Genomic DNA, 27,460 nt, shown 5'->3' with positions numbered 1-27,460 from the left:
ATGGTTTCACAACCGGGATATTAAAAACAATAACATACAAAATTAAATATCATTAAAAAACTGTTTTAATAAAAAATAATTACATTTATTTATTTATTTATTTATTGTTTGTTTTTCTCTGCAGTGATTTGATGATGGTCTCTATTTGACTTTGATCAATATTATGCCATTTATATATGTTTGTAATGATTTATGAGTGATTTCCAGGCTAACACCCGCTTCCTCCTGCGACTGTCATGTCGTCGGCTGAGCGCTAAGAAGATTACGATTGACTCTTTATCTCTGAACGGACACGATACAAACGGTAGGAAGAATCTCTAATTACATTGTGTTTTCTTGCTTTCTGTCAGTGTGTTTTATCAGCAGATGAATAATAAATCAGGCCTGTATGATTATACTGGGATACTGGGAGACAGTGACGACAGTGATGACGGTACGACACACACACTTAGTTTTAGTTTTTATTTTAAACAAAGTACCAGTTTTGGACTCTAATATATTGAGATAAACACTAACTTGAGTTGGTTTTGGCCACATTAAACAGATCCAAACTCAAAGAAGCTGCTGGAGGCTTCCTGGGAGAATCTATCCATCATGGACAGACTGGGATTAAAGAGGTAAAGACTAGGGTTGGGGTTCGTTTACATTTTAATGATTCCGATTCCAATATCGATTATGCTTATCGATTCCGATTCTTTTCGATTCCAATAAGATTTTTTTGATTTTTTTTTTTCATTATTAAAGACAATAATCACTCAGGAATACTTTTTTTTTTTTTAAAACTAGTAAAAAAAATTGCAATCGCAAAATAAGTTACAACTGAACAAAGATACGATTGAAATAAACAGAGTTTTAAGACTTTGAGGTTCAGAAACTGCAATCAAATGTAAAATAACACTGAACTTTATAAATAAAATATACATTACAAATATAGTTACAAAAGTTATTCAGTGAAGAACGAGTGATTTTCTCTTTGTCTTCTGTTGTTTGATTAGTGTTATTATAGAGCGGGAATATCAGTGTTATTATAGAGCGGGAATATTAGCGTTATTATAGAGCGGGAATATTAGTGTTATTATAGAGCGGGAATATCAGTGTTATTATAGAGCGGGAATATCAGCGTTATTATAGAGCGGGAATATTAGTGTTATTATAGAGCGGGAATATTAGTGTTATTATAGAGCGGGAATATCAGTGTTATTATAGAGCGGGAATATTAGCGTTATTATAGAGCGGGAATATTAGTGTTATTATAGAGCGGGAATATTAGCGTTATTATAGAGCGGGAATATTAGTGTTATTATAGAGCGGGAATATTAGCGTTATTATAGAGCGGGAATATTAGCGTTATTATAGAGCGGGAATATTAGCGTTATTATAGAGCGGGAATATTAGCGTTATTATAGAGTGGGAATATTACTGTTATTATAGAGCGGGAATATTAGCGTTATTATAGAGCTAATATTATAGAGTGGGAATATTAGTGTTATTATAGAGCGGGAATATTAGCGTTATTATAGAGAGGAATATTAGCGTTATTATAGAGCGGGAATATTAGCGTTATTATAGAGCGGGAATATCAGTATTATTATAGAGTGGGAATATCAACGGGAATATCAGTGTTATTATAGAGCGGGAATATTAGTGTTATTATAGAGCGGGAATATAAGTGTTATTATAGAGCGGGAATATCAGTGTTATTATAGAGTGGGAATATCAGCGGGAATATCAGTGTTATTATAGAGCGGGAATATTAGTGTTATTATAGAGCGGGAATATCAGTGTTATTATAGAGCGGGAATATTAGTGTTATTATAGAGCGGGAATATCAGTGTTATTATAGAGCGGGAATATCAGTGTTATTATAGAGTGGGAATATCAGCGGGAATATCAGTGTTATTATAGAGCGGGAATATTAGTGTTATTATAGAGCGGGAATATTAGCGTTATTATAGAGCTAATATTATAGAGTGGGAATATTAGTGTTATTATAGAGCGGGAATATTAGCGTTATTATAGAGAGGAATATTAGCGTTATTATAGAGCGGGAATATTAGCGTTATTATAGAGCGGGAATATCAGTTTTATTATAGAGTGGGAATATCAGCGGGAATATCAGTGTTATTATAGAGCGGGAATATTAGTGTTATTATAGAGCGGGAATATAAGTGTTATTATAGAGCGGGAATATCAGTGTTATTATAGAGTGGGAATATCAGCGGGAATATAAGTGTTATTATAGAGCGGGAATATTAGTGTTATTATAGAGCGGGAATATCAGTGTTATTATAGAGCGGGAATATCAGTGTTATTATAGAGTGGGAATATCAGCGGGAATATCAGTGTTATTATAGAGCGGGAATATTAGTGTTATTATAGAGCGGGAATATTAGCGTTATTATGGAGCGGGAATATTAGCGTTATTATAGAGCGGGAATATTAGTGTTATTATAGAGCAGGAATATTAGTGTTATTATAGAGCGGGAATATCAGCGTTATAGAGCGGGAATATTAGCGTTATTATAGAGCGGGAATATCAGAGTTATTATAGAGCGGGAATATCAGTGTTATTATAGAGCGGGAATATCAGCGGGAATATCAGTGTTATTATAGAGCGGGAATATTAGCGTTATTATAGAGCGGGAATATTAGCGTTATTATAGAGCGGGAATATTAGTGTTATTATAGAGCAGGAATATTAGTGTTATTATAAAGCGGGAATATCAGCGTAATAGAGCGGGAATATTAGCGTTATTATAGAGCGGGAATATCAGTGTTATTATAGAGCGGGAATATCAGCGGGAATATCAGTGTTATTATAGAGCGGGAATATTAGTGTTATTATAGAGCGGGAATATCAGAGTTATTATAGAGCGGGAATATCAGTGTTATTATAGAGCGGGAATATTAGTGTTATTATAGAGCGGGAATATTAGTGTTAGAATATTAGTGTTATTATAGAGCGGGAATATCAGTGTTATTATAGAGCGGGAATATCAGCGGGAATATCAGTGTTATTATAGAGCGGGAATATTAGTGTTATTATAGAGCGGGAATATCAGCGTTATTATAGAGTGGGAATATCAGTGTTATTATAGAGCGGGAATATTAGTGTTAGAATATTAGTGTTATTATGGAGCGGGAATATCAGTGTTATTATAGAGCGGGAATATCAGCGGGAATATCAGTGTTATTATAGAGCGGGAATATTAGTGTTATTATGGAGCGGGAATATCAGAGTTATTATAGAGCAGGAATATTAGTGTTATTATAGAGCGGGAATATTAGTGTTAGAATATTAGTGTTATTATAGAGCGGGAATATCAGAGTTATTATAGAGCGGGAATATTAGCGTTTTTATAGAGCGGGAATATTAGTGTTATTATAGAGCGGGAATATTAGTGTTATTATAGAGCGGGAATATTAGCGTTATTATAGAGCGGGAATATCAGTGTTATTATAGAGCGGGAATATCAGCGTTATTATAGAGCGGGAATATCAGCGTTATTATAGAGCAGGAATATTAGTGTTATTATAGAGCAGGAATATTAGTGTTATTATAGAGCAGGAATATTAGTGTTATAGAGCGGGAATATTAGCGTTATTATAGAGCGGGAATATCAGTGTTATTATAGAGCGGGAATATCAGTGTTATTATAGAGACGGCATATATATTATATATTATATTAGGAATATTAGGCTGCTGTCACTTTAACAGCTGCACGGATCCGATACACTGATACACATGAACACAGAAAACAGAGTCTCGCGCTTCAATGGTTTAAAGTCATATTGAAATGCTCACAGAGGAATCGATAAGAGGAATCGAAATTTAAATTTTATAACAAGTATCTGATTCCTGACCTCAAGTAATAAAGACCCACTGAAACAAACTAACAGTATCAGGCTGCTAATGCTAATGCTAACAGGACATGTTTCTCACAGCAGTGTGGAGATGACGGAGGACGAGGTCGAGGTGAGTCTCTTTCAGAGAGAGAGTGTGTGTTAGATATAACATCCCCAGACGTCACTAACACCTGTGAACACACACACAGAGCGCGTTTACCCAGTTTGCACTGGGGTTTCGCTGTGACCAGTACACGCTAACGCAGCGGCTTCAAGCGGAGCGTCACGAGCGTGTCGTGGCGGAGGAGAATCTGCAGAGAGAACTGCTGCACACCAGAGAGATGCTACAGGTACAGCAGAACACACACCTGAGACTCTGCTGAGCGTCGCGAGGGCATTCTGGGTACAGTGATCAAGTTAAACTCATAAATCTGGCGCACTTTGAGAGTTTAAAATGAAGAGCTCCAAACCATATTCACTGTGCAGCTTCAACAACGTCAGTCACTTTAACAGGGACTCAAACCTCTTTTTAGTTGCGATATAGTGTCTCGGTCTACATTACACTATATACTACTAATAATATAATTATTAATTCATATGACAATAATATATGGAAGCTTGTTTCCAACACAGAATAAAACATTTTAAAAGATAATCTCTCAATTGCATTTATATTTCCCAATTCTGACTTTATAACTCCCAATTCTGACTTTATAACTCGCAATTCTGACTTTAAATCACGCAATTCTGACTTTAAATCACGCAATTACGACTTTATAACTCGCAATTCTGACTTTAAATCACGCAATTACGACTTTATAACTCGCAATTCTGACTTTATATCACGCAATTCTGACTTTATAACTCGCAATTCTGACTTTATAACTCGCAATTCTGACTTTATATCTCGCAATTCTGACTTTATATCTCGCAATTCTGACTTTATATCTCGCAATTCTGACTTTATATCACGCAATTCTGACTTTATAACTCGCAATTCTGACTTTATAACTCGCAATTCTGACTTTATATCTCGCAATTCTGACTTTATAACTCGCAATTCTGACTTTATATCTCGCAATTCTGACTTTATATATCGCAATTCTGACTTTATATCTCACAATTCTGACTTTATATCACAATTCTGACTTTATATCACGCAATTCTGACTTTATAACTCGCAATTCTGACTTTATATCTCGCAATTCTGACTTTATATCTCGCAAATTCTGACTTTATAACTCGCAATTACGACTTTATAACTCGCAATTCTGACTTTATAACTCGCAATTCTGACTTTATATCTCGCAATTCTGACTTTATATATCGCAATTCTGACTTTATATCTCACAATTCTGACTTTATATCTCGCAATTCTGACTTTATATCACGCAATTCTGACTTTATAACTCGCAATTCTGACTTTATAACTCGCAATTCTGACTTTATATCTCGCAAATTCTGACTTTATAACTCGCAATTACGACTTTATAACTCACAATTCTGACTTTATATCTCGCAATTCTGACTTTATATCACGCAATTATGACTTTATAACTCGCAATTACGACTTTATAACTCGCAATTACAACTTTATATCACGCAATTCTGACTTTATAACTCGCAATTCTGACTTTATATCTCGCAAATTCTGACTTTATAACTCGCAATTACGACTTTATAACTCGCAATTACAACTTTATATCACGCAATTCTGACTTTATATCTCGCAATTCTGACTTTATATCTCGCAAATTCTGACTTTATAACTCGCAATTACGACTTTATAACTCGCAATTCTGACTTTATAACTCGCAATTCTGACTTTATATCACGCAATTATGACTTTATAACTCGCAATTACGACTTTATAACTCGCAATTACAACTTTATATCACGCAATTCTGACTTTATATCTCGCAATTCTGACTTTATATCTCGCAAATTCTGACTTTATAACTCGCAATTACGACTTTATAACTCGCAATTCTGACTTTATAACTCGCAATTCTGACTTTATATCACGCAATTATGACTTTATAACTCGCAATTACGACTTTATAACTCGCAATTACAACTTTATATCACGCAATTCTGACTTTATAACTCGCAATTCTGACTTTATATCTCGCAATTCTGACTTTATATCTCGCAATTCTGACTTAATAACTCGCAATTACGACTTTATAACTCGCAATTCTGACTTTATAACTCGCAATTCTGACTTTATATCACGCAATTATGACTTTATAACTCGCAATTCTGACTTTATAACTCGCAATTCTGACTTTATATCTCGCAATTCTGACTTTATATCTCGCAATTCTGACTTTATATCTCGCAATTCTGACTTTATATCTCGCAATTCTGACTTTATAACTCGCAATTATGACTTTATAACTCGCAATTATGACTTTATAACTCGCAATTACGACTTTATATCACGCAATTACAACTTTATATCACGCAATTCTGACTTTATAAGTCGCAATTACGACTTTATAACTCGCAATTACGACTTTATATCACGCAATTCTGACTTTATAACTCGCAATTCTGACTTTATATCTCGCAATTCTGACTTTATAACTCGCAATTATGACTTTATATCACGCAATTACGACTTTATATCACGCAATTCTGACTTTATAACTCGCAATTCTGACTTTATAACTCGCAATTACGACTTTATAACTCGCAATTACGACTTTATATCACGCAATTCTGACTTTATAACTCGCAATTCTGACTTTATATCTCGCAATTCGGACTTTATAACTCGCAATTATGACTTTATAACTCGCAATTCCGACTTTATATCACGCAATTACGACTTTATATCACGCAATTCTGACTTTATAACTTGCAATTACAACTTTATAACTCGCAATTACGACTTTATAACTCGCAATTACGAATTTATATCTCGCAATTCTGAATTTATAACACAATTCTGACTTTATATAACGCAATTCTGAATTTATAACACAATTCTGACTTTATATCACGCAATTCTGAATTTATAAAAAAGTCAGAATTGCGAGATACATTTTTTTTCTGTGGCGGAAATAAGCTTCCATAGTAATAGTCATATATTGTAAAACAAATGCACTGAAAAATAAATTAAAGCTGCTGTCGGCAACATTTTTTTGATCATATTCAGTGAAATCGACAGTATAATCCGACAGAACAACATAAATAAGGTGGTTTTAGAAAAAAACCCGAGCTTCTAACTCCACCTGGAGCGTGTTACTTGTTTTGCAAAAATCCACCGCTCCCGCTTCATCAGGTCCAATCAGTGCAGGGGGGTGTGCGATCTGACTGTCAATCACAGGTCGTGCACACGCCACAGATCCCCCCTCCCTCGCGCACGTTACAATATCACATGCACACGACACGCCTGAAGATTGTACGAAGCGTGATGGCGGAGAGAAAATCTACTAACAAGCCTCCAATTCCTCGGTTATTGCTATCTATGGGTAGACTAGCCAGGGCAGCCTACCTCCGAGTCCATGGTGTGGATCGATGCTGAAGAGACGGAGAGACTCAATAACGTCCACTATGGTTTCGGAAACCACTACAAATGGCCGTCCCCTCAAATAACGTAATTTTGTGTGTATGTGTCCGTTCAAGCGCAAGTAAACGCGAAAGAGGAATCAATTCGGTGCCTTTCGCCTCTTCTTCTGCGTTTAAAATCGTTTGAATGTGTAAATTGGCAAGACAAAACACGTCCACATGATAAACGTTCACTCTATGAGGGTTAAACTTAGCAGTTAGTCCACGAATCTCATGCGTGCCGAAGCGTGTGTCAGCTGATCCGTGCTGTTGTATCTTTAGGGGGTGGGGTTTATGGGAGAGTGGGTGTGGTCAAAGTACAAGTGGGCAGGGCTAGTTCAGTGACTGACACTGCTCACAGTTCGGATCAACTACGATCCTAATAATTAATGAACACACTTATCATCATAATTGCTAACTTGCAAAATATGGAGAAAAATCCTGTCCCCAAAAATGTTGGTTCTCAAAAAGTGCTTCCCTACACGTTATGAGGGTTTGTGGTGTCCTGCAGGTGTTGTATGAGCGTCTTCCAGATGTGGATAGCAAAGAGATGGTGGAACAGATGAAGAACAACCTGCAGATGCTGGAGAGCAATGTGGACAGTGTTGTGAAGACAGCAGAGATGCTTGGAGCCGCACACCAGGTACTTCACATCACAAACCCCGCATAGACCGCTCATAAACCTTTTCATAACCACGTTTGCGCATCAGGAAGCGCGTGTCAGTCACGCCGTGGAGATGATGTCGGTTCACGTGGAGCATCTCAAGAGACGTCACGCTTCAGAGAGCGAGGAGATGCTGGAGGCCAGGAAGATGCTGCAGAGGAGGAACCGTCGATTACACAGCGACTCCACAGGTCAGTGCTGCCCCCTGGTGGCCTGGAGGATAAATACACCTGTAGGGGCCGCTTACACAACACCATTTTCAACTAAAAATGTAAAACTTTTTATGGCCGTTCATTGACACGACAACGCCGTTTTAGGTGCCTGAAAACACAAACTTTTGAAAATGGGTTTCAGTGCTGCCCCCTAGTGGCCTAGAGGATAAATAAACCTGTAGGGGCCGCTTACACAACACCATTTTCAACTAAAAACGTAAAACTTTTTATGTGTTTTGGCCGTTCATTTACACGACAACGGCATTACACGACAACAACTTTTGAAAACGGGGTTCAGTGCTGCCCCCTAGTGGCCTGGAGGGTAAATAAACCTGTAGTCTTAGGGGCCACTTACTCGACACCGTTTTTAACTAAAAACGTAAAACTTTTTATGCATTTTGGCCGTTCAATTACACGACAACACGTTACACGACAACAACTTTTGAAAGCGGGTTTCAGTGCTGCCCCCTAGTGGCCTGGAGGATAAATAAACCTGTAGGGGCCACTTACTCAACACCGTTTTCAACTAAAAACGTAAAACATTTTATGTGTTTTGGCCGTTCATTTACACGACAACGGCATTACACGACAACAACTTTTGAAAACGGGGTTCAGTGCTGCCCCCTAGTGGCCTGGAGGGTAAATAAACCTGTAGTCTTAGGGGCCACTTACACGACACCGTTTTTAACTAAAAACGTAAAACTTTTTATGCGTTTTGGCCGTTCAATTACACGACAACACGTTACATGACAACAACTTTTGAAAATGGGTTTCAGTGCTGTCCCCTAGTGGCCTGGAGGATAAATAAACCTGTAGGGGCCGCTTACTCAACACCGTTTTCAACTAAAAACGTAAAACGTTTTATGGCTGTTCATTGACACAACAACGCCGTTTTGGGTGCCTGAAAACGCAAACTTTTGAAAATGGGTTTCAGTGCTGCCCCCTAGTGGCCTGGAGGATAAATAAACTTGTAGTCTTACATAATCAGAGTTTTCTTCAAACAGATGACCGGGACCTGTTCAGACATTCATCACAACAGGTAACTGACCATGATTGAACTATTAGACTAAATCAGTGACTCATGCATAGCTCTAGACCTTACTTTGCATATTTAAAGAGCTAGTTCACCAGACTAAATACATGTAAACTTATGATCTACTCACCTTCATGTCATTACGAACCCCTTTTTGTAGGTTTATGCCACTCTTTTAGTGACCAAACGTCTTTTATGTTGTTTGGAGCTTGATAGATGTAATGACTATGAGCTGTAATTAACATTTGTCTTGTATTATTCTGAAATGTGTTTAACCATAGCCAATACGCCGCAGGGTAAGCATCACGTTACTCCCGACTCAATCTGAGGTATGTTTCTGGATCATATTCCAGCGTTTGCTTCTGGTTTGATTGTCTGGAGGTTTTTACAAGATTTTTTATCGCTGCAGTTGAAGCATCTAGAGGCTTCGTTTCTGGAGAGCTGCGAAACCAGTGCGAACGCAAAGCCTGATACGCAAGCAGACAGGAGGTAAAACTAGACTAGACTGTCTTAAGCTTTATTTAACCAGAAAATATGACTGTTTCCTGTGTGCGTCTCTCAGACAGGAAGTAGTTCCAGCAGATTCTCCTGTGAACAGTCTAAACCAGTACGAAGACAGTGACAGCAGCACGTTTCAAAGGTAAAACGCGTGACATGTGACCCCGGACCACAAAACCAGTCACGAGTCGCACGGGTATATTTGTGGCAATAGCCAACGATAAATTGTATGGGTCAAAATTATCGATTTTTCTTTTATGCCAAAAATTATTAGGATATTAAGAAAATATCATGTTCCATGAAGATATTTTGTCAATTTCCTACCGTAAATATATAAAAAAAATATTTTTGTGAGTGGATGCAGCACAATCGCCAACATAAATGCACAACTTTAGAGGCGTTTTTCTCAATGTTTAGATTTTTTTGCACCCTCAGATTTTCAGATGGTAGTATCTCAGCCAAATATAGTCTTATCCTAACAAACCATACATCAAAGGAAAGCTTATTTATTCAGCTTTCAGATGATGTATAAATCTCAATTTAAAAAAAATGACCCTTTGTGACGATCTTTGTCTTCGACAGTGTGACGCAAACGTGCCATCGCCGTCGTTATTCTCCAATCAAACCCAAAGAAAGTTCATGTGAGGGGGAGGAGTCAGAACAAGGGGAGGAGTCAGAACAAGGGGAGGAGAACCCTGAACTGTATGTTTACAGTCATGTTCGTCTTAATTTATGCGCATAATTCAGACCACTGACATGTGATATGTTTGCAGGTGTCTCGTGGCACATCGGCGCCCCCTGGTGTCCTGGAGGTTTCCATACGGATGGATCGTCAGAGCGATTTCGCTCGTGTTCGGTCTGATAATGCTGATGGCGACTCTTTTATATGTATTCGTGAGTGTTTGTATAAATCACTGATGGTTTAGTGTTGTTATTAGATCTTAAAGGACTAGTTTAGGTATGAATAAACACTCTGTCGTAACTGAATCATGACTGTTTCTGTTTTGGGTGGCTTGAATGAGTTTAAGTAGAAATACGACATTTAAGGATAACACAATAAAGTTGCGTTAACTTATTTCCATTGTGGTCCTTGATTTTTTTAACGAGACGAGTGTCATTGACTTTGGGTTTCCACCAGGTGGCGCTAGTGAGTCAGACTCACTCATTCACTCATAGACAGCGGATGAGTGTAACTGGATTATAGAGTTAAATTCACTTTAATCCCTGTGAATGTGGCTGCTCGTGTGTCCTGAACACAACACAAACAGGTTGGCATTAAATATTCTTGTTTATTTCAACTGAATGTCCTCCTTTCTCCTGAAACAGGTGCAGAGCCATGGCAACAGATTAATGACTCTAATTAACTGTATTCAAATTCATTGAGAAGCTTCAGATCGACTGATTCACCAGGTGCTGCTCATTTCATGCTGCTTTCATTTGGATTGTTAGTAATGGTAATGAATGCATGAGAGACATTAATATTCATTAATGCAGTAAATAGAGGCGTCAAATAAGCCTGATCTGGATGAGATTAAACTTTCTTCTTCATTCTGCTGAAGTTATACAAACTCGTACAGACGTTTGCTAATGATCTCCTGTTTCCTGTCCTGTGAATTTCAGGGCATCTTAACCCCGCCCACATTCTCCTGCTCAGCCAATCACATCTCACATAATCTCATAATGAGAAGCAAGATCAGGAAGTGCTCTTAATTTTCAGGTCATTTTAACCGGATTAAAGCAGCTCTGACGACCTGAAAATGTTCTTAAACGAACATCTACTGTAGAAAAAAATGCAGATCATCATCTAGGATAAAATATTTACCACTGAACCTTTTTGTTGATTTAATGGTTTTATAAAGGATTATTTGTAAAAGTGATTTTATAATCAACTTTTTTGACTCTGAAAAACAATGTGCATGACATAAAATAATGAAATTAATAATATATTATATTTTTTGTTTATAAAATAATTACTTCATATATTTTGTAAACAAAGCATCGAAAGAATTACAATTAATTCACATTTACGTTCTATTTATCAGTATATCACATTAGGTCATTGTATGGGTATACAATAAAAATAAATTAATACGTTTATTTATAATTAAAAATTATAGAATAATTTATATGTGTGGTTTGTGTGTATTTTATATGCCAGTAAATACGTTTTAATATTATGTAATTATTATAATATTATGTAATATAATCTCAGATGATTATGTGTAATCGTTGTAACTGAATTATGATGTGATGATGGGAAGGACCTCGTGTGAAATGACGTGCTGTGACGTCACGCGCACGGACTGAACATGTGCAGGGACTCGAGACTCGATGTGATTAAACATGAGACTGCAACTCATGGAGATTCATGTGTTCAGCAACTCGGGGGTCAATATGTCTCACTTTAGAGCATATAATCATATTATCAACATATGATGCATGTGATTATACACACACGGTGCTGATAAGCCTAAGCAGAGTGAACTCAAGCATGATACAAACACTATATCAGATTATAAGACTCTCACTGAAATGATACAGTGCGCACCTGTTCACCCAGGCGAGTCCGCGCGCGTGCACACGCACACACACACGCGCGCGCGTGTCAACACGTTAAGCTGCACACATCGCAAGCACATGTTCTAAACCACAGACATGTAATTAAAGCTGCCTGTTTACATATTGTTTTGAAAGAAAATATATTCTTTTGTACAACATTTACATTGCTGTATATACTTAGGCTACATTATTTCCAAGTTATTCCCCAACTTACACCAAAACTAACAAAACAAGTTTCTTTTCCTTCACCATTAAAGTACAAGGCAGCATATTTAACGTCATATATCATTTGCCACTTGATTTGAAACGCATTATTTGCAGAAGAAGGTTATTGTGATTTTTTTTACTTTTTTTTAATTAATGCTTTAAACAACAAAACAATACAACATACATTTTGGAGCCAGGGGAGTAAAGAAAACACATACAAAATCAAATAAAAAAAAAACATACAAGACCTTTGTATCCAAATTAATTACAATAGTCTCCTTATTCACACTGTTATCATACTTTAAATATCCAAAAATACCCCAAATTAAAGAGTACCTTTTCCTTAATAAACACAGACACCTCATACCATAACTTTTTCACGGAAGGCTATAGTGATTGGCTCTCAGGTGATCGCGGGTGACGTCACTCGCCTCGGCCCCGCCCCCCGCGCGCGCTCATGAAGCTGAAGCGAGCGCGTGAGAGTTCAGGTAGATGCTCAACAACTGCGTCTCCTCTTCTCATCATCATCATCACTCCGGTAAGACTGGCTTCTTCTTTCATGTGAATTATTATGTCTCTGAGAGCTCACACGTGATCATATTTCTGTTTATTCTAAACTCAGTATTTCATCTGTTGTGAATATTTTGACATGTTAAACGCTAAAGAGAACGAGATTAAAATACCAAAGAAAAATGTAAATGATTCGCAAACTTTATATAAAATATATATATAAATGAATATGAAAATATATAATTATTCTTAACTATTCAAATGTGTGTTAACAAATGATCTGGGAAACATATCGTGTAATAATGTTTGTTAATGTTGTTTAAGTGACGCTTTATTAGTTAAAGTGTTAATGCATTAGCTAAAATGAACTATTTTTAAAGCATTCATTAGACTTTGTTTTACTGTTAGTAAAAATATAACTTACTTAATATCGCTTGCTCATGTTTGTCACAAATACAACTTTTAATAATGCATTAGAACATGTTTCAATTACTATTAATTCAGATTAATAAATGCTGTAGAATCATCGTTCAGTGATAGTTCATACGGTAACATTAAAGTAAAGTGATTCCAGATATTAAATGCATTAACCCACATAGAGAGGTCAGAGGTCAGAGATCAAAACTCTTCTCAGAAACGCACCGGGATTCATTAGTGTGACCGACCGCGACCTTCTCCACCTTTATATAAGATGACGACATCTGTCACACTCCAGAAGGATTATGAACATGAACATGTGATGGTTTCTGTGATTAATATGACAGATGTGTGTGTTTCAGGAGTCGGTGTGTGAAACCCGAGCCGCGATGGGTCGGAAGGAGATCAACTGCAGCTGGAAGAAGATCACCAGCAACATCAAGGAGATCTTCGACTTCAAGGAGGTTCTGGGATCGTAAGTATGGAGCGTTTCATGGAGTTCGCTGTGATTTTATGACGAGACACTGAAGTTTCCTGAGTCAGGAATCAGCTGAAGGTGTTTTTGCGAGCTTGAGCGCTATTACAGGATCAGGAGCTTTACTGCTCAGAGGAGACACATGCGTCTGTGCCTGAGACTCAGATTAACGGATTGAGGACCAGGGGACATTTTTATCAATGAAGCCGTTCATCCTATTGAGGAACACCTGGAGGAACCGTTTAGCACTAATGCAGAGTATTATTCCATGCTTTATTCATCATTTTGAAGTTTTAAGACGCATTACGGAGCAATCTGAAATGTTATAAAGCTTTAAGAGGCACGAATATCTAGGGATGCACGATATATCGGCCACTATATCGGTATCGGTTCATTTTTAATGTTATCGTTATCGGTCCGATAAGAAAATTTGGCCGATATATTAAAGCTGATATATAATGCATTATTTCCTCCAGCTGAGACGCTTCAGATGCGCACTGTTCATCATGATGGTTTTAAAATGCTTGAAATATGATTGAAATCACTTTAAAAAAGAAAAATATGGTAAAGTACAACATGACCAGCGCAAGTCTGTCATATCAGCTTCATAAAATTATAACAAGAACATCATAATTGTGCATTTGGGACGTGGCTTTTAATGGTGAGACTTTTGTTTTTGTATCAGGTTCTCAAAAATTATACCAAAATTTTGATTTTAAGTTTATCGGCCAATATATCGGTTATCGGCTTTCAAATATAAAGAATCATCGGTTATCGGTATCGGCCATAATTTTAATATCAGTGCATCCTTACTATTATCTCCTATGGCACTTTATGAAGGGTTATGAAGCATTATGAGGCACGATGAAGCTTTTTGAAGTGTTATGAGTTATTACAAAGCGTTCTGAAATGTAATGAAGCTTTAAGAGGCATTTCAAGCTCTTACAACAGTTTATGAAGGGTTATGAAGTCTTATGAAATATTTAAAAATTAATGTGGAACTATAAGGTGTTTGTAAGGCTTTACTGAACCATTATGAATCATTGTAAAGTGTAGTGAAGTTTTATGAATCTTCATGAGTTGTTATTAAGGGTTATAAAGTGGGCCAAAATGCTATGATGCTTTAAGTCATTATACAGTAAGTTCTTATGACAGCTTACGAAGGGGTATGAAGCTTTATTGGGCGTTATGAAGCTTTAATAGTCAATGTACAGTAAGCTCTTATAACACTTTATGAAGAGTTATGAAGTATAATGAGATGTTATGAAGTATTATGAGCTTTGCAAGGCTGTACTGAACTATTACAAGGCATTGTGAAGTAAAAGGTCCTTATGAGGGGTTATGAAGCTTCCTGAAGCATTATAAGATGTTTTGAAGCTTTATGGGGCACTTTAAGGAGTTAGGAAGCTTTGTAAGGCATAATGAACAATTATGAGGCATTGCAAAGATTTATGAAGCTTTACGAACCATTACAATGTTATGAAGCTTTAAGAGGCGCTATAAACTCTTATGACACTTTGTGAAGGTTCATGAAGCTGAGGTATTATGAATATGAAGCTTTATGTAATGTTATAAATCAATATGAGACACTATAAGGTGTTAGAAACTTTGTAAGGCATTACTGAGGCATTTTAACGTGTTATAAAGAATTATAAAGTGGGCAAAATGCTATGAAGCTTTAAGAGGCAATATAAGCTCTTATGACACTTTTTAAAGGGTTTTGAATGAAAGCAGGTTTAATTATAATCATGTCATTATAGAGCATTTCGAAATGTTATGAAGCTTTATGAAGCACTCTTACAGTTATGAAGTGTAATGAGCTGTTATTAAGTGTTATAATGCTTTATGGAGCACTATAATGTGTTAGGAAGCTTCATATGGTAAACTGAACTATTATGAGGCAGTGTAAGTAATATGGATCTTTATGAAGTGTTATGAAGCTTTATGAGTTGTTATGGAGCATTACAAAGTGTTAAAAAATGTCATGAAGCTTTTATAGCCTTAGCCTCTATAAACTCTTATGAAGCTTTTTGAGGGGTTAGGAAACATTATGAGCTGCTATGAAGCTTTTTGAAGTGTTGTGGAACTTCACAGGGATCTATAAGGTGTTATGTAGCTTTGTAAATTACTGAGCCATTGTGAGGTATTGTGAAGTGTTAAGAGTTGCTATGAAGCATTTTGTAACACTGCGACACGTCACGACACATTATGACATCTTGTGACACTTTATGTAGCAGTATGAAGTGTTATGAGATGTTTTGAAGCATTATGAGGCACTACAAAATAATCTGAGTTTCAAAGCTTTGCAAGGCATACAGAGGAATAGAGAAGAATTAATGAAGCATTATGAAGCATTATGAAGTGTTATAAAGCTTTATGAGTCATTATGAGGCGTGCCGTTTTGCAAGTTGATATTCAGAAATGCTTGTCAGGAGTTTGTTGGTCGTGTGAGCATTAGTGAGTCATCTCTCTCTCTCTCTCTCTTGTTTTGACACCTGTCAATCAGCAGGGGAATGACAGACATCAGAGAACATCCTGACACTAGTTAATTAAAGGATTACTGAGACGGTGAATGTAAGTGTGTTTATGAAGCTACACCAACACGGGGACAAATCTGTCTCCAAAAGAGAACTAGATCTAACGAATCTTTGTTCAATTTTCTTGTTAATTCGTGAATTGTTCTTATATAATCTATGAATTATTTAATAACGTATAGAATGAGTGTCATAATTGGCTCCTGCACACATTCATGTGGATTACAGCATTGATTTAAACTAAAGCATTACAGATTTGACTTCAAATAATCATTCGATCATCATGTTCTCAATCTCAGAATAATAATCTCTGCTGTAGGAGTGTGTTTTCACACACACACATGGTTTGACAATGTGACAAACATGATGAGGACATTGCCAGGTGATTTCTGTGTTGTTCTGGGCGATTGCAAGGTATTTCTAAGGTGTTCTGGATTAGATGCATTGTGGGTAATGAGTCGTTAGGGGCGGTACTGGGTCTCTTACGTAACGCTCAGTAATCCTTGTCCTAGGACAGTTATTTAAGATAGACCAGGTGAGTTGAAGTCTTTACTGATCAAACTGGACACACACACACAGCTGTGCCTTGTGCTGAGAGATTAGTGCTGATCTCAAGCTCACTCGCTGGGGCTTCAACATTCATGTGTTTCTGCAGGGGCTCATTTTCTGAGGTCTACCTGGTGAAAGAGAGAAAGACCGGGAATTTCTACGCCCTGAAGTGTGTGAAGAAAAAACAGCTGCACCACTCCAACCTTGAGAACGAGATCAAGGTGCTGAAGAGGTACGAGACAAAACAAGACACAAACAACAAATATAATCATCAGAGATCCTGATCACAGATTACAGACCATAAACAATACAGGCCATTAACATAAAGACTACAGAACAATATCAATACAGCAAACATCACAGGCCATTAATATAAAGACTACAGAACAATATCATCAATACAGCAAACATCACAGGCCATTAACATAAAGACTACAGAACAATATCATCAATACAGCAAACAGCACAGGCCATTAATATAAAGACCACAAGCCCAATCACAGTCATTTTGGCATCATTCCATTAACTTTGTTGATGCAGTATATGAAAACAGTTTCGCCTATCGACACGAAATCTGTAACTTTTTTGTTTGAAGATGAAACGATTTGATTTTGGTGAAAATTGGACCAACGGTCTTGGAGGAGTTCGAAAAATATCAAAATGGCGGACAGGAAGTTTGGCTAAATTTGACAAAATTGGTATCTATGTTCTCAGCATGACCCAAGGAATCTATTAAGACCAGTGTAATAGCAATTTTTTCTCACTGGGAAAAACAGCATCAACAGGTGTAAGAAACATTCAAGAGGCAAAATTGTAATAAAGAGAAAAGGCTTTATTCTCTGAGGATTCTTTTCACAGACCGCAGCCACCCAGCCATGAAAAACAGACAATCCCAAAAACATAATAAAACTGAGACATTTTATACAGGTTTCTAACATCTTGACCACACCTACTTAGTTTTCTGTAACTTTCCAAAAGATACCCCCTATCTTCAACTGGCCTGGACTGGTTTTCTACCCCCCTGAGCAGGTCACACTGTTCTTTGTCCCTGAGAACTCAAAAGGCCTTCATTTATGACCTAAATTGCCTCCTGCTAGATTGCCCTTCTGCTTCCCCTAAGGGGAGGGCATGGGACCCCATGTTTATTGTTAAACGACCCCTGTATTCTCCTGGCCGGATCCTTTCTCGTGCCCAGGTGTAAGTATTTTATTACCCTGTCTTCCTGTCCATGGTGCCGAAGACACAAACCAAGTTTTGTAAAGAAACGCCAATGTTTGTAAAATATAGCATTTTACGACAAAATTCAAAATGGCCGACACCCCAAATGGCCGATATGGGAAAACTGGGTATTGTTTGAGTTTTGTGATTTTTTTTTGGGCCAAATCTTTCACAAGTAATAAGCAAAAAGAGCCATCTTTCATATCTCCTGACCACTAGGTGGCACCACGTCGAAACTGTGCAGGCAGCCTCAGGTCATGGTTGTCATAACACACACCAAGGCTGAATACAAAAAAATCACAGAACTCTCACTGGTGCAGCATGCCGAGTCGAACGATACCCAATTTTCCCATATCGGCCATTTTGGGTGTCGGCCATTTTGAATTTGGTCGTAATATGCTATATTTTACAAACATTGGCGTTTCTTTACAAAACTTGGTATGTGTCTTCGGCACCATGCCCTGAAAGTACTCAAGAAGTTTCCGGACAGCGCCACCTTGTGGTCAAAAGTTATAACGAAAATTCCTATTCACAGACGCAAACATTACAGACTAAAAACTACAGACCACAAATACCACGACCATTAACACAAACACCCCTGACTCCACATATAGACCACCAACCCCTAAAACTACTGACACAACACTACAGACCAACACCAAACACCATGTTCTGGATTCTGAAGTCTCTCTCTCTCTCTCTTTCAGGATAAAGCATGATAACGTGGTGGGACTGGAAGATTTCTACGAAACGAGAACACACTATTACTTGGTCATGGAGCTGTACGTGTTTGATAATGCCTAAAATATACACACAAACAGTCTTTCAGCGTGTGTATTAACTCGTACATGTTTGGGTGTCTGTGAAGGGTGTCAGGCGGAGAGCTGTTTGACCGTATTCTGGATCGAGGGGTTTTCACGGAAAAAGACGCCAGCCGTGTGATCAAACAGGTCCTGGAGGCCGTTTCCTACCTGCACCAGAACAGCATCGTCCACAGAGACCTGAAGGTGAGAGAGCTTGATCTTCTAATCCATCTTCTGTCGAGGTTTGAATTAAAGACGACCTATTATGCGTTTTAAGGTCCTTTCACACTGGACGCGAATGTGCTGTGGCGAAAAAACGACTTTTTTTTTTTTCGCTTCGATGTCGATTTTTTTCACTTTTGCGGCGACATAAAAGGCTTCAGCCAATCACAAACTACAAGGACAACGATTTTGAAAGACGTTGTGTGGCGTAGCATTGCCAACCAACTCGGTTATCACATGTTGTGTTATGTTGTATGATAGTTTTAGTGGTTGTATAGTCCTGTGCTGTGTAGGCTAGCAGGCTAAACTACATCTGGGATAGAAAGCTAACACTATTATCGTCAAAGATAGAGACAGAGACTGTGTTTACTTTGAACATGTAACAAAATGTAGTGAGACTATTTAGGGCTGCTTTTAGTACTCTATACATTCTCTGTGTGATATCTACAGTTTCTAGTCGAATGATTTTAACTTGTTACTTTGTGTGTTACATGTAATGTGTATTGACATTACAAAACGCACTGTTTAGTTGAAGACGCAAAAAAACTGTGGAAAAACCTCAGGGACACCTGTGTGAGAAAAAGGAGAGAGGAAAAGGAAACTAAAAGTGGACATTAGCATACTCCCCTTCAGACTCGTCTTCACTGGATGATGATGATGATGAAGTGTCCATGTTTTCTCAGCTGTCGGCGCGAAAGTTTTGGAATGTTGAAGCTCTGAACGTCACAGACGTCGCAAACTCGCGTCGCGGCTGATGTGAATGGTTTTGATGCGAACTATTCGCACACGAACTATTCACTTTTACGTTTCGCTTTTTCGTTACGCATCCAGTGTGAAAGGGCCTTTACATGTTCAATTCTCATGGAGTTCCAGTTATTCTCTATATAAGCATCACTGTTTCTAAAATCTCCCTGAAATGCCTCCATTGTAGTCTTGAGTTTCTTCCGGGAACGAACACGTCACAATATTCCTCATTATAATAATTCATGCGCAGAATAAAGGGGCGGGGCCTGGGTGAGTTAGTTAGTAGTGTGTTAAACTGGCGGTTATGGAAAGGGGCGGGACATTTCCCAAACACACTCAAGCGCTCGACCAATCACAACACACTGCTCCAGCCGACCAATCAGAGCACAGTGTGCTTTTCAGAAGGAGGGGCTTCATAGAGACAGGAACTAAACGGGGGTGTGTTTCCCATACAATGACGTAACTCGCTGCTTTACTGCTATAGTACGATGCATCGTTGAAGAAATCAACTAGCGAGTCACGACCGTACTGTCGCAAATTGGTTAATGATGTCACACAGGTGGTGGAGTAATAACTACTTTTAATGAATCTGTTTGAGATCAAATTAATGCTAGATGTTTTACTATAAATTACAGACATGTCATCTGAGGACTATTTTTCATTTTGCTTTATTTCCAGATTCAATCATAGTCTCGTTCTTACGTACTAGAGCTCGTTCGCACATGCGCACTCTTCAAAAACTTTGCTTTAAATCTTTTGACAAATTAAAAGACGTAAATTACATTTGTATGTATTCTAAATAAAAGATACAAATTGTACTGAATGTCAGCTTGATTATTTTGCTCAGGATAAGGATTTATTGAGTCCACATGTCATGCAAACTAGAAACTCTGCTTCAGGAAAACCTGGTGTAGTAGAGCCTAAAACTAATATCAATGGTGTAATAGGTCCTAAATGTTATTAATGTCCACTGTTTTATCCGTCTGTAGCCGGAGAACCTGCTGTACTACAGTCCAGAGGAGAACGCTAAGATCATGATCAGTGACTTCGGTCTGTCGAAGATGGCGGATCACGGCGTGATGTCCACGGCCTGTGGAACACCAGGATATGTTGGTACGAACGCTTTTACTTTTGCTGTTAGATTACCTGTAATGGTGATGATTCTCATTACGGTGATGATTGTCATTACGGTGATTATTCTCATTACGGTGATGATTGTCATTACGGTGATGATTCTCATTACGGTGATTATTCTCATTACGGTGATGATTCTCATTACGGTGATGATTCTCATTATGATTGTCATCACGGTGATGATTGTCATTACGGTGATGATTCTCATTATGGTGATGATTCTCATTATGATTGTCATTACGGTAATGATTCTCATTACGGTGATGATTCTCATTATGATTGTCATCATGGTGATGATTGTCATTACGGTGATGATTCTCATTATGATTGTCATCATGGTGATGATTGTCATTACGGTGATGATTCTCATTATGGTGATGATTCTCATTATGATTGTCATTACGGTGATGATTCTCATTACGGTGATGATTCTCATTATGATTGTCATCATGGTGATGATTGTCATTACGGTGATGATTCTCATTATGGTGATGATTCTCATTATGATTGTCATTACGGTAATGATTGTCATTACGGTGATGATTCTCATTATGATTGTCATTACGGTGATGATTGTCATTACGGTGATGATTCTCATTACATTGATGATTCTCATTATGGTGATGATTCTCATTATGGTGATGATTCTTATTACGGTGATGATTCTCATTATGATTGTCATTACGGTGATGATTCTCATTATGGTGATGATTCTCATTATGATTGTCATTACGGTGATGATTCTCATTATGGTGATGATTCTCATTACGGTGATGATTCTCATTATGGTGATGATTCTCATTATGATTGTCATTACGGTGATGATTGTCATTACGGTGATGATTCTCATTACGGTGATGATTCTCATTATGATTGTCATTACGGTGATGATTCTCATTACGGTGATGATTCTCATTATGGTGATGATTCTCATTATGGTGATGATTCTCATTATGGTGATGATTCTCATTATGGTGATGATTCTCATTACGGTGATGTTTCTCATTACGGTGATGATTCTCATTATGATTGTCATTACGGTGATGTTTCTCATTACGGTGATTATTCTCATTATGGTGATTATTCTCATTACAGTGATGATTCTCATTATGATTCTCATTACGGTGATGATTCTCATTATGGTGATTATTCTCATTACAGTGATGATTCTCATTATGATTCTCATTACGGTGATGATTCTCATTACGGTGATGATTCTCATTATGATTCTCATTACGGTGATGATTCTCATTATGATTGTCATTATGGTGATGATTGTCATTACGGTGATGATTCTCATTATGATTGTCATTATGGTGATGATTCTCATTACGGTGATGATTCTCATTACGGTGATGATTCTCATTACGGTGATGATTCTCATTATGATTCTCATTACGGTGATGATTCTCATTACGGTGATGATTCTCATTATGATTCTCATTACGGTGATGATTCTCATTATGGTGATGATTCTCATTACGGTGATGATTCTCATTATGGTGATTATTCTCATCAGCTCCCGAGGTTCTGGCTCAGAAACCATACAGTAAAGCGGTGGATTGCTGGTCCATCGGCGTCATAACGTACATTCTGTGAGTCTGCCATCATTATACACTCTTGAGATCTGGTCAGGTGTGTTTTTCCTCAAACGCTGATCTCTTCATGTGTTTGTTTAGGTTGAGCGGCTACCCGCCATTTTATGAGGAGAATGAAACACGCCTTTTCTCCAAGATCATGAAGGCAGAATATGCGTTTCACTCGCCGTACTGGGACGACATCTCTGAGTCAGGTGCGTCTGAAACACTTTACACACGCTGTTATTACTGCCACCTGTAGGCCATCAGCTGCAGTACAACATCAAACATGGGTCTCTTTTTAAAATGTTAACATGCATTCTTAGTATGTTAAAGGTGCAGTGTGTAATATTTAGGAGGATCTGTTGACAGAAATGCAATATCATAAACATAACTATGTTTTCAGTGGTGTATAAAGACCTTACATAATGAACCGTTATGTGTTTATTAGCTTAGAATGAGGCGTTTCTCTCTACACACACCGCGGGTCCGCTTACATCGACATGTTTCTACGGTGGCCCTGAGCGGACAAACGCGTTTCGTCACTGTGTTGTTCTTCGTGTAAAGAAGCTAGCTAAAGTCAGCGGATAAACACTGACACAATGATGAACAAGTAACAATAATATTCGCTTATCGTTTTACTGAATAATTAAATAAACCTAATTTCTTAATCTATCTTTGCAAAGAAACCTCATTGTTTAACTACTCTCTGCTGTCTCAGACGACGACATCACTTCCTGTCGGCCACCGTAACTTCTGTTGGGTGCAATTCACAACCTCACCACTAGATGCCGCTAAAACGTACACACTGCAACTTTAATGTTAGTATGTATTGAAAATCTTTGTGAATAATTCTGGTTTGTCCTGTTTTCTGCAGCGAAGGACTTTATCAGGCACATGTTGGAGAAAAACCCTAATAAACGCTACACAACTGAACAAGCGCTCGGCCATCCATGGTGAGAAACACCTCAGAGAATCCCAGTACAGTTCTACAGCCTGTTTATATGTGGACTGATGAACTGAGTCACGAATAAACATGATTAACATATTGAATCATGAAAAAAAAAAAAACCTGCAAATCACGATTAAACAAATATACAACCTGCTTCATCAATAAATAATTACTATATTGACTTATTAATAATCAAACATGCTGATTCATGAATAAATGTACTTATGTGTGAATAAACAGACAAATGTTTATTTATGAAAAACTTCATGAAAAAACGAATGCATAGGAATATGCTGATGCATAAATAAATATACAGATTCATGAATAAACATTAATTTTGCAATAAGCATGTTGATTCATGGATTCATGCACTATGATTCATGAAAATCACATGATGAATAATCATTCTTATTCATGAATAGACAAATGTATAAATTAATATGCAGATTCATAAATGTATTAATAAATATGATGGTTCATGAATAAATTAGCTGTTGTTTTTATGCAGGATAATTGGAGACACGGCGCACAATGACAATATTATTCAGTCCGTCTGTGAGCAGATGCAGAAGAACTTTGCCAAATCCAAGTGGAAGGTGAGAGAGCAGATCACACACACACACTCCAGGGCTGTCAAAGACAATCTTTCATTTCGAATATTTCGTCGAATTTAAAAACAAACTGCACATTCGAATTTGCACAAATAAACAAACAACCTGATTAATCAATAAACATACTAATTCATTACCAGACTGACCTATTAATAATCAAACATACTTTATACTTTATCATGAATAACCTTTAAAACATGAAAAACATTTTTTATTATGAAATACTTCATAAACTAATGCATAAAAATATGATGATTCATGAATAAATATACTGATTCACAAATAAAAATTATTTTGAAAACAATGTTGATTCATGAATAAACTGGTTCATGAAAAAACATGTTTGATGAATCATATTTATAAAAAGATAAAAACGTCTGAGCGTGTTTTTGATGATCAGTATGTAGATGTAGTGAGTAGAAGTGAGTGTTTCTGAATGGAAGTGTTGATGTAGTTCATTACGCTGTGTGTTGAAGTGTGTTTTCTCAGGTTACTGATGCACTTACATAATGTGCATGCAAGGAAAATTAGGTTACAACAGTGCATAAAACTAAGGAAATTATATTTTATTTAAGAACAATTGTTTCAAAAGTTAATGCACTTTAAAAAGTGAACGCCATTTCATTTCAATAAAAGATGCAATGCTTGATTTGGTTTATATTTGCTCATTGCGCCCTCTTGTGGGCAGAGGAGACAATACAGCACTGTTTCCTCTTAACACTAAATATTGCTTTTAGAATTCGAATATAATTTGAATTCTGCTAATATTTAAGAAAGAAATTCGAATTTAGCTTTTCAGACATTTTGACAGCCCTAATACACTCATCCGGTGTCTCTGTGTGAATGACTCAAATAAACGTGAATTGAATACATGAGCATGTGTGTGTTTTAGCAAGCCATCAACGTGACGGTGGCGGTCAGTTACATGCGACGTCTTCAGCTCTCTCACACTGACCCTGAGGTCACGCCCCCGAGCCCGACCCCGCTGATCGAGGTGCTGGACGTCTCGTCTCCAGGCCCCGCCCCCAGCGAGCTGGACACCAATGGGAACCCCTCGTGCAGTCACATGACCCTGTCGCCTCACGCTGATGTCATCAGGGGGCATGGCCCGCTCAAGGCCTGCAACAGCGAGCCGATGCACGCGCTGGTCATCTCTGAGACCGGTCAGCACGCGTACCACTCAGAGTCGGACCTGTGTGCGTCAGACTGCGCTGCTAACAGGTGATGCTAGCGTCACATACTGCGCCAGATACAGACTTTTAATATCTTTTGTAATTGACATCTCTCTCATGTTCGTTCACCATCCTGGGCCATTTTCACTGAACAGTGCATTCTGGGGTTCATGAAGAATTCGTGTGGTCATGCCTTTGAACTCGAATTTTGAACATCGAACAACATAATGAACATCACAATTCCCAAAGAGCATGTCTAGTTTTACGGTTATTCCATGTTCAAATCACAAATTTGAGAAAGTTAATACAAAAAACTTAAGTAGCATTTCAATGAATCAATTCATAACTCTGATTCAGTGAATCAAGTAGTTGTTTCGTAAATTCAACTCAGTGAATCAACTCATTTGATTCTGTGAATCGATTCAGTTGGATGTTTCAAATGAGCAGATTCGGTGAATCAAATAGGTCTATTCGCTGATCCTCAACTCCAACTCTATGATTCATTGGCATCGTCACTATAACATGTTTCCTCAAGTCTCAATGTGGCATGTCTCATTTCTGTAAATAGTTTAATGCAACAAATGTTGATAAATATTGCTGCTTATGGCTTTTAAAATGTATATAAATATACATACATGTAAATACTTATTTAAAACATGCTTTTATAAGTGATTGTACTGTGTGTCAGGTCGGACAGGATGATGTGTGGCTCAGATGGGCGTGGCCAGACCCTTCAGACTGGCGTTTGCTCTCTGATGTAATCGTCTGACTGACAGCTGTCAATCAAATGAAGTGAGTATCCACTCAGGCCTCCGCTTTAACTGTCACGTGATCGTGAAGGTGTGTGTGCAGGGTTTGAAATGAACTGTGGCGGGAAACACTGTCAGATCACGAGCCAGTTTGGAGTATTAGTTATCATGTTTACTCACTTTGCTGGGGAAGTTCGTGTAAAACATCTCTCTCTCTCTTATCTCTCTCTCGCTCTCTGTCTCTCTCTCTCTTATCTCTCTCTCTCTCTCTTATCTCTCTCTCTTATCTCTCTCTCTCTCCTCTCTCTTATCTATCTCTCGCTCTCTCTCTCTCCCTCTCTCTCTCTCTCCTCTCTCTATCTCTCTTATCTATCTCTCGCTCTCTCTCTCTCTCTCCTCTCTCTCTCTCTCTCTCTCTTATCTATCTCTCGCTCTCTCTCTCTCCTCTCTCTATCTCTCTCTCTCTCTGTCTCTCTCTCCTCTCTCTCTCTCTCTCTCCTCTCTCTCTCTCCTCTCTCTCTCTCTCTCTATCTCTCTCCTCTCTCTCTCTCAGATGGTGTTTATCTGAGCGTCGGCTCGTCCCGTCACCCGTCGGAGCCACAGACCGGGTCAAACGAGTGCCAATCGCACACACACACATCCGCTTCTCAAAGCTTGACCTCGGACTGGAGAGACTGAGAGCGTGAGACCGGACGCTCATTATTTCACCTACTGTCTGCATACACATGTACAGTAGTCTTATTTACACCCGTGGTGGGCTGATCAGGGTGCATCATGGGAAGGGCGGATCACATGTGCCACAGCTGTGTGTGTGTGAGTGTGTGTATAAACACTGAAGGACTTTTCTTATTTAAGGACTTATTTATCTTTGCTGTTATAATCTCTCTGTTTGTGTTTTATATGTGCTTATAAGATCGTTGTGTCTAATGTCAGTAAATGTGTATTATCACAGACCCCGCTGTAATCATAAACACACCGCTGTATTAAAATCAGCAAATAAAACTATTTACACACCAACTTCAATGTGGGCAAGTTTAATTCAAATACAACATTCTGAAATACAAGTTTTTTCAAAGACAATAATGTGTCATCAGTGCTACTGTTGTGTGTTAGTTGTGTGTCATCAGTGTTGTGTGTTAGTTGTGTGTCATCAGTGTTGTGTGTTAGTTGTGTGTTAGTTGTGTGTCATCAGCCCTGGCACATGTTCAGACTGGTGACT

At 37.9% G+C, this 27,460-nt stretch overlaps 2 protein-coding genes across 3 annotated transcripts; both read left to right on the top strand.

Moving 5' to 3' along the window:
- Positions 1-298: 298 nt before the first annotated feature.
- On the top strand, positions 299-11,012 carry LOC307169260 (uncharacterized protein; the record flags this gene model as incomplete). Its single annotated transcript, XM_079889794.1, has 13 exons — positions 299-433; positions 545-617; positions 3,946-3,976; positions 4,056-4,196; positions 7,913-8,044; positions 8,112-8,256; positions 9,282-9,316; positions 9,592-9,639; positions 9,720-9,799; positions 9,873-9,950; positions 10,391-10,510; positions 10,582-10,702; positions 10,947-11,012. Exons 1-13 carry the CDS (start codon positions 367-369, stop codon positions 11,010-11,012), a joined length of 1,137 nt encoding a protein of 378 aa, XP_079745920.1. The 5' UTR covers positions 299-366.
- camk1ga (calcium/calmodulin-dependent protein kinase IGa) lies at positions 11,011-27,262 on the top strand. 2 transcript variants are annotated; one of them, XM_079889792.1, is made up of 14 exons: positions 11,011-11,076; positions 12,982-13,112; positions 13,864-13,976; positions 17,166-17,291; positions 18,985-19,059; positions 19,146-19,284; positions 21,036-21,159; positions 22,700-22,775; positions 22,860-22,972; positions 23,635-23,713; positions 24,218-24,305; positions 25,213-25,541; positions 26,181-26,284; positions 26,795-27,262. In XM_079889792.1, exons 2-13 carry the CDS (start codon positions 13,032-13,034, stop codon positions 26,251-26,253), a joined length of 1,416 nt encoding a protein of 471 aa, XP_079745918.1. In that variant the 5' UTR covers positions 11,011-11,076; positions 12,982-13,031; the 3' UTR covers positions 26,254-26,284; positions 26,795-27,262. The 2 variants fall into 2 exon arrangements, with proteins under 2 accessions (XP_079745918.1, XP_079745919.1); XM_079889793.1 differs by lacking the exon at positions 11,011-11,076 and having other exon boundaries at positions 12,399-13,112.
- The last annotated feature ends 198 nt before the right edge of the window (positions 27,263-27,460 follow it).

Source organism: Squalius cephalus (genome assembly GCF_949319135.1).
Source record: "Squalius cephalus genome assembly, chromosome: 13".
In the NCBI taxonomy this organism is placed as follows: Eukaryota; Metazoa; Chordata; class Actinopteri; order Cypriniformes; family Leuciscidae; genus Squalius; species Squalius cephalus.
This window is presented reverse-complemented; position numbering and strand designations above follow the sequence as displayed.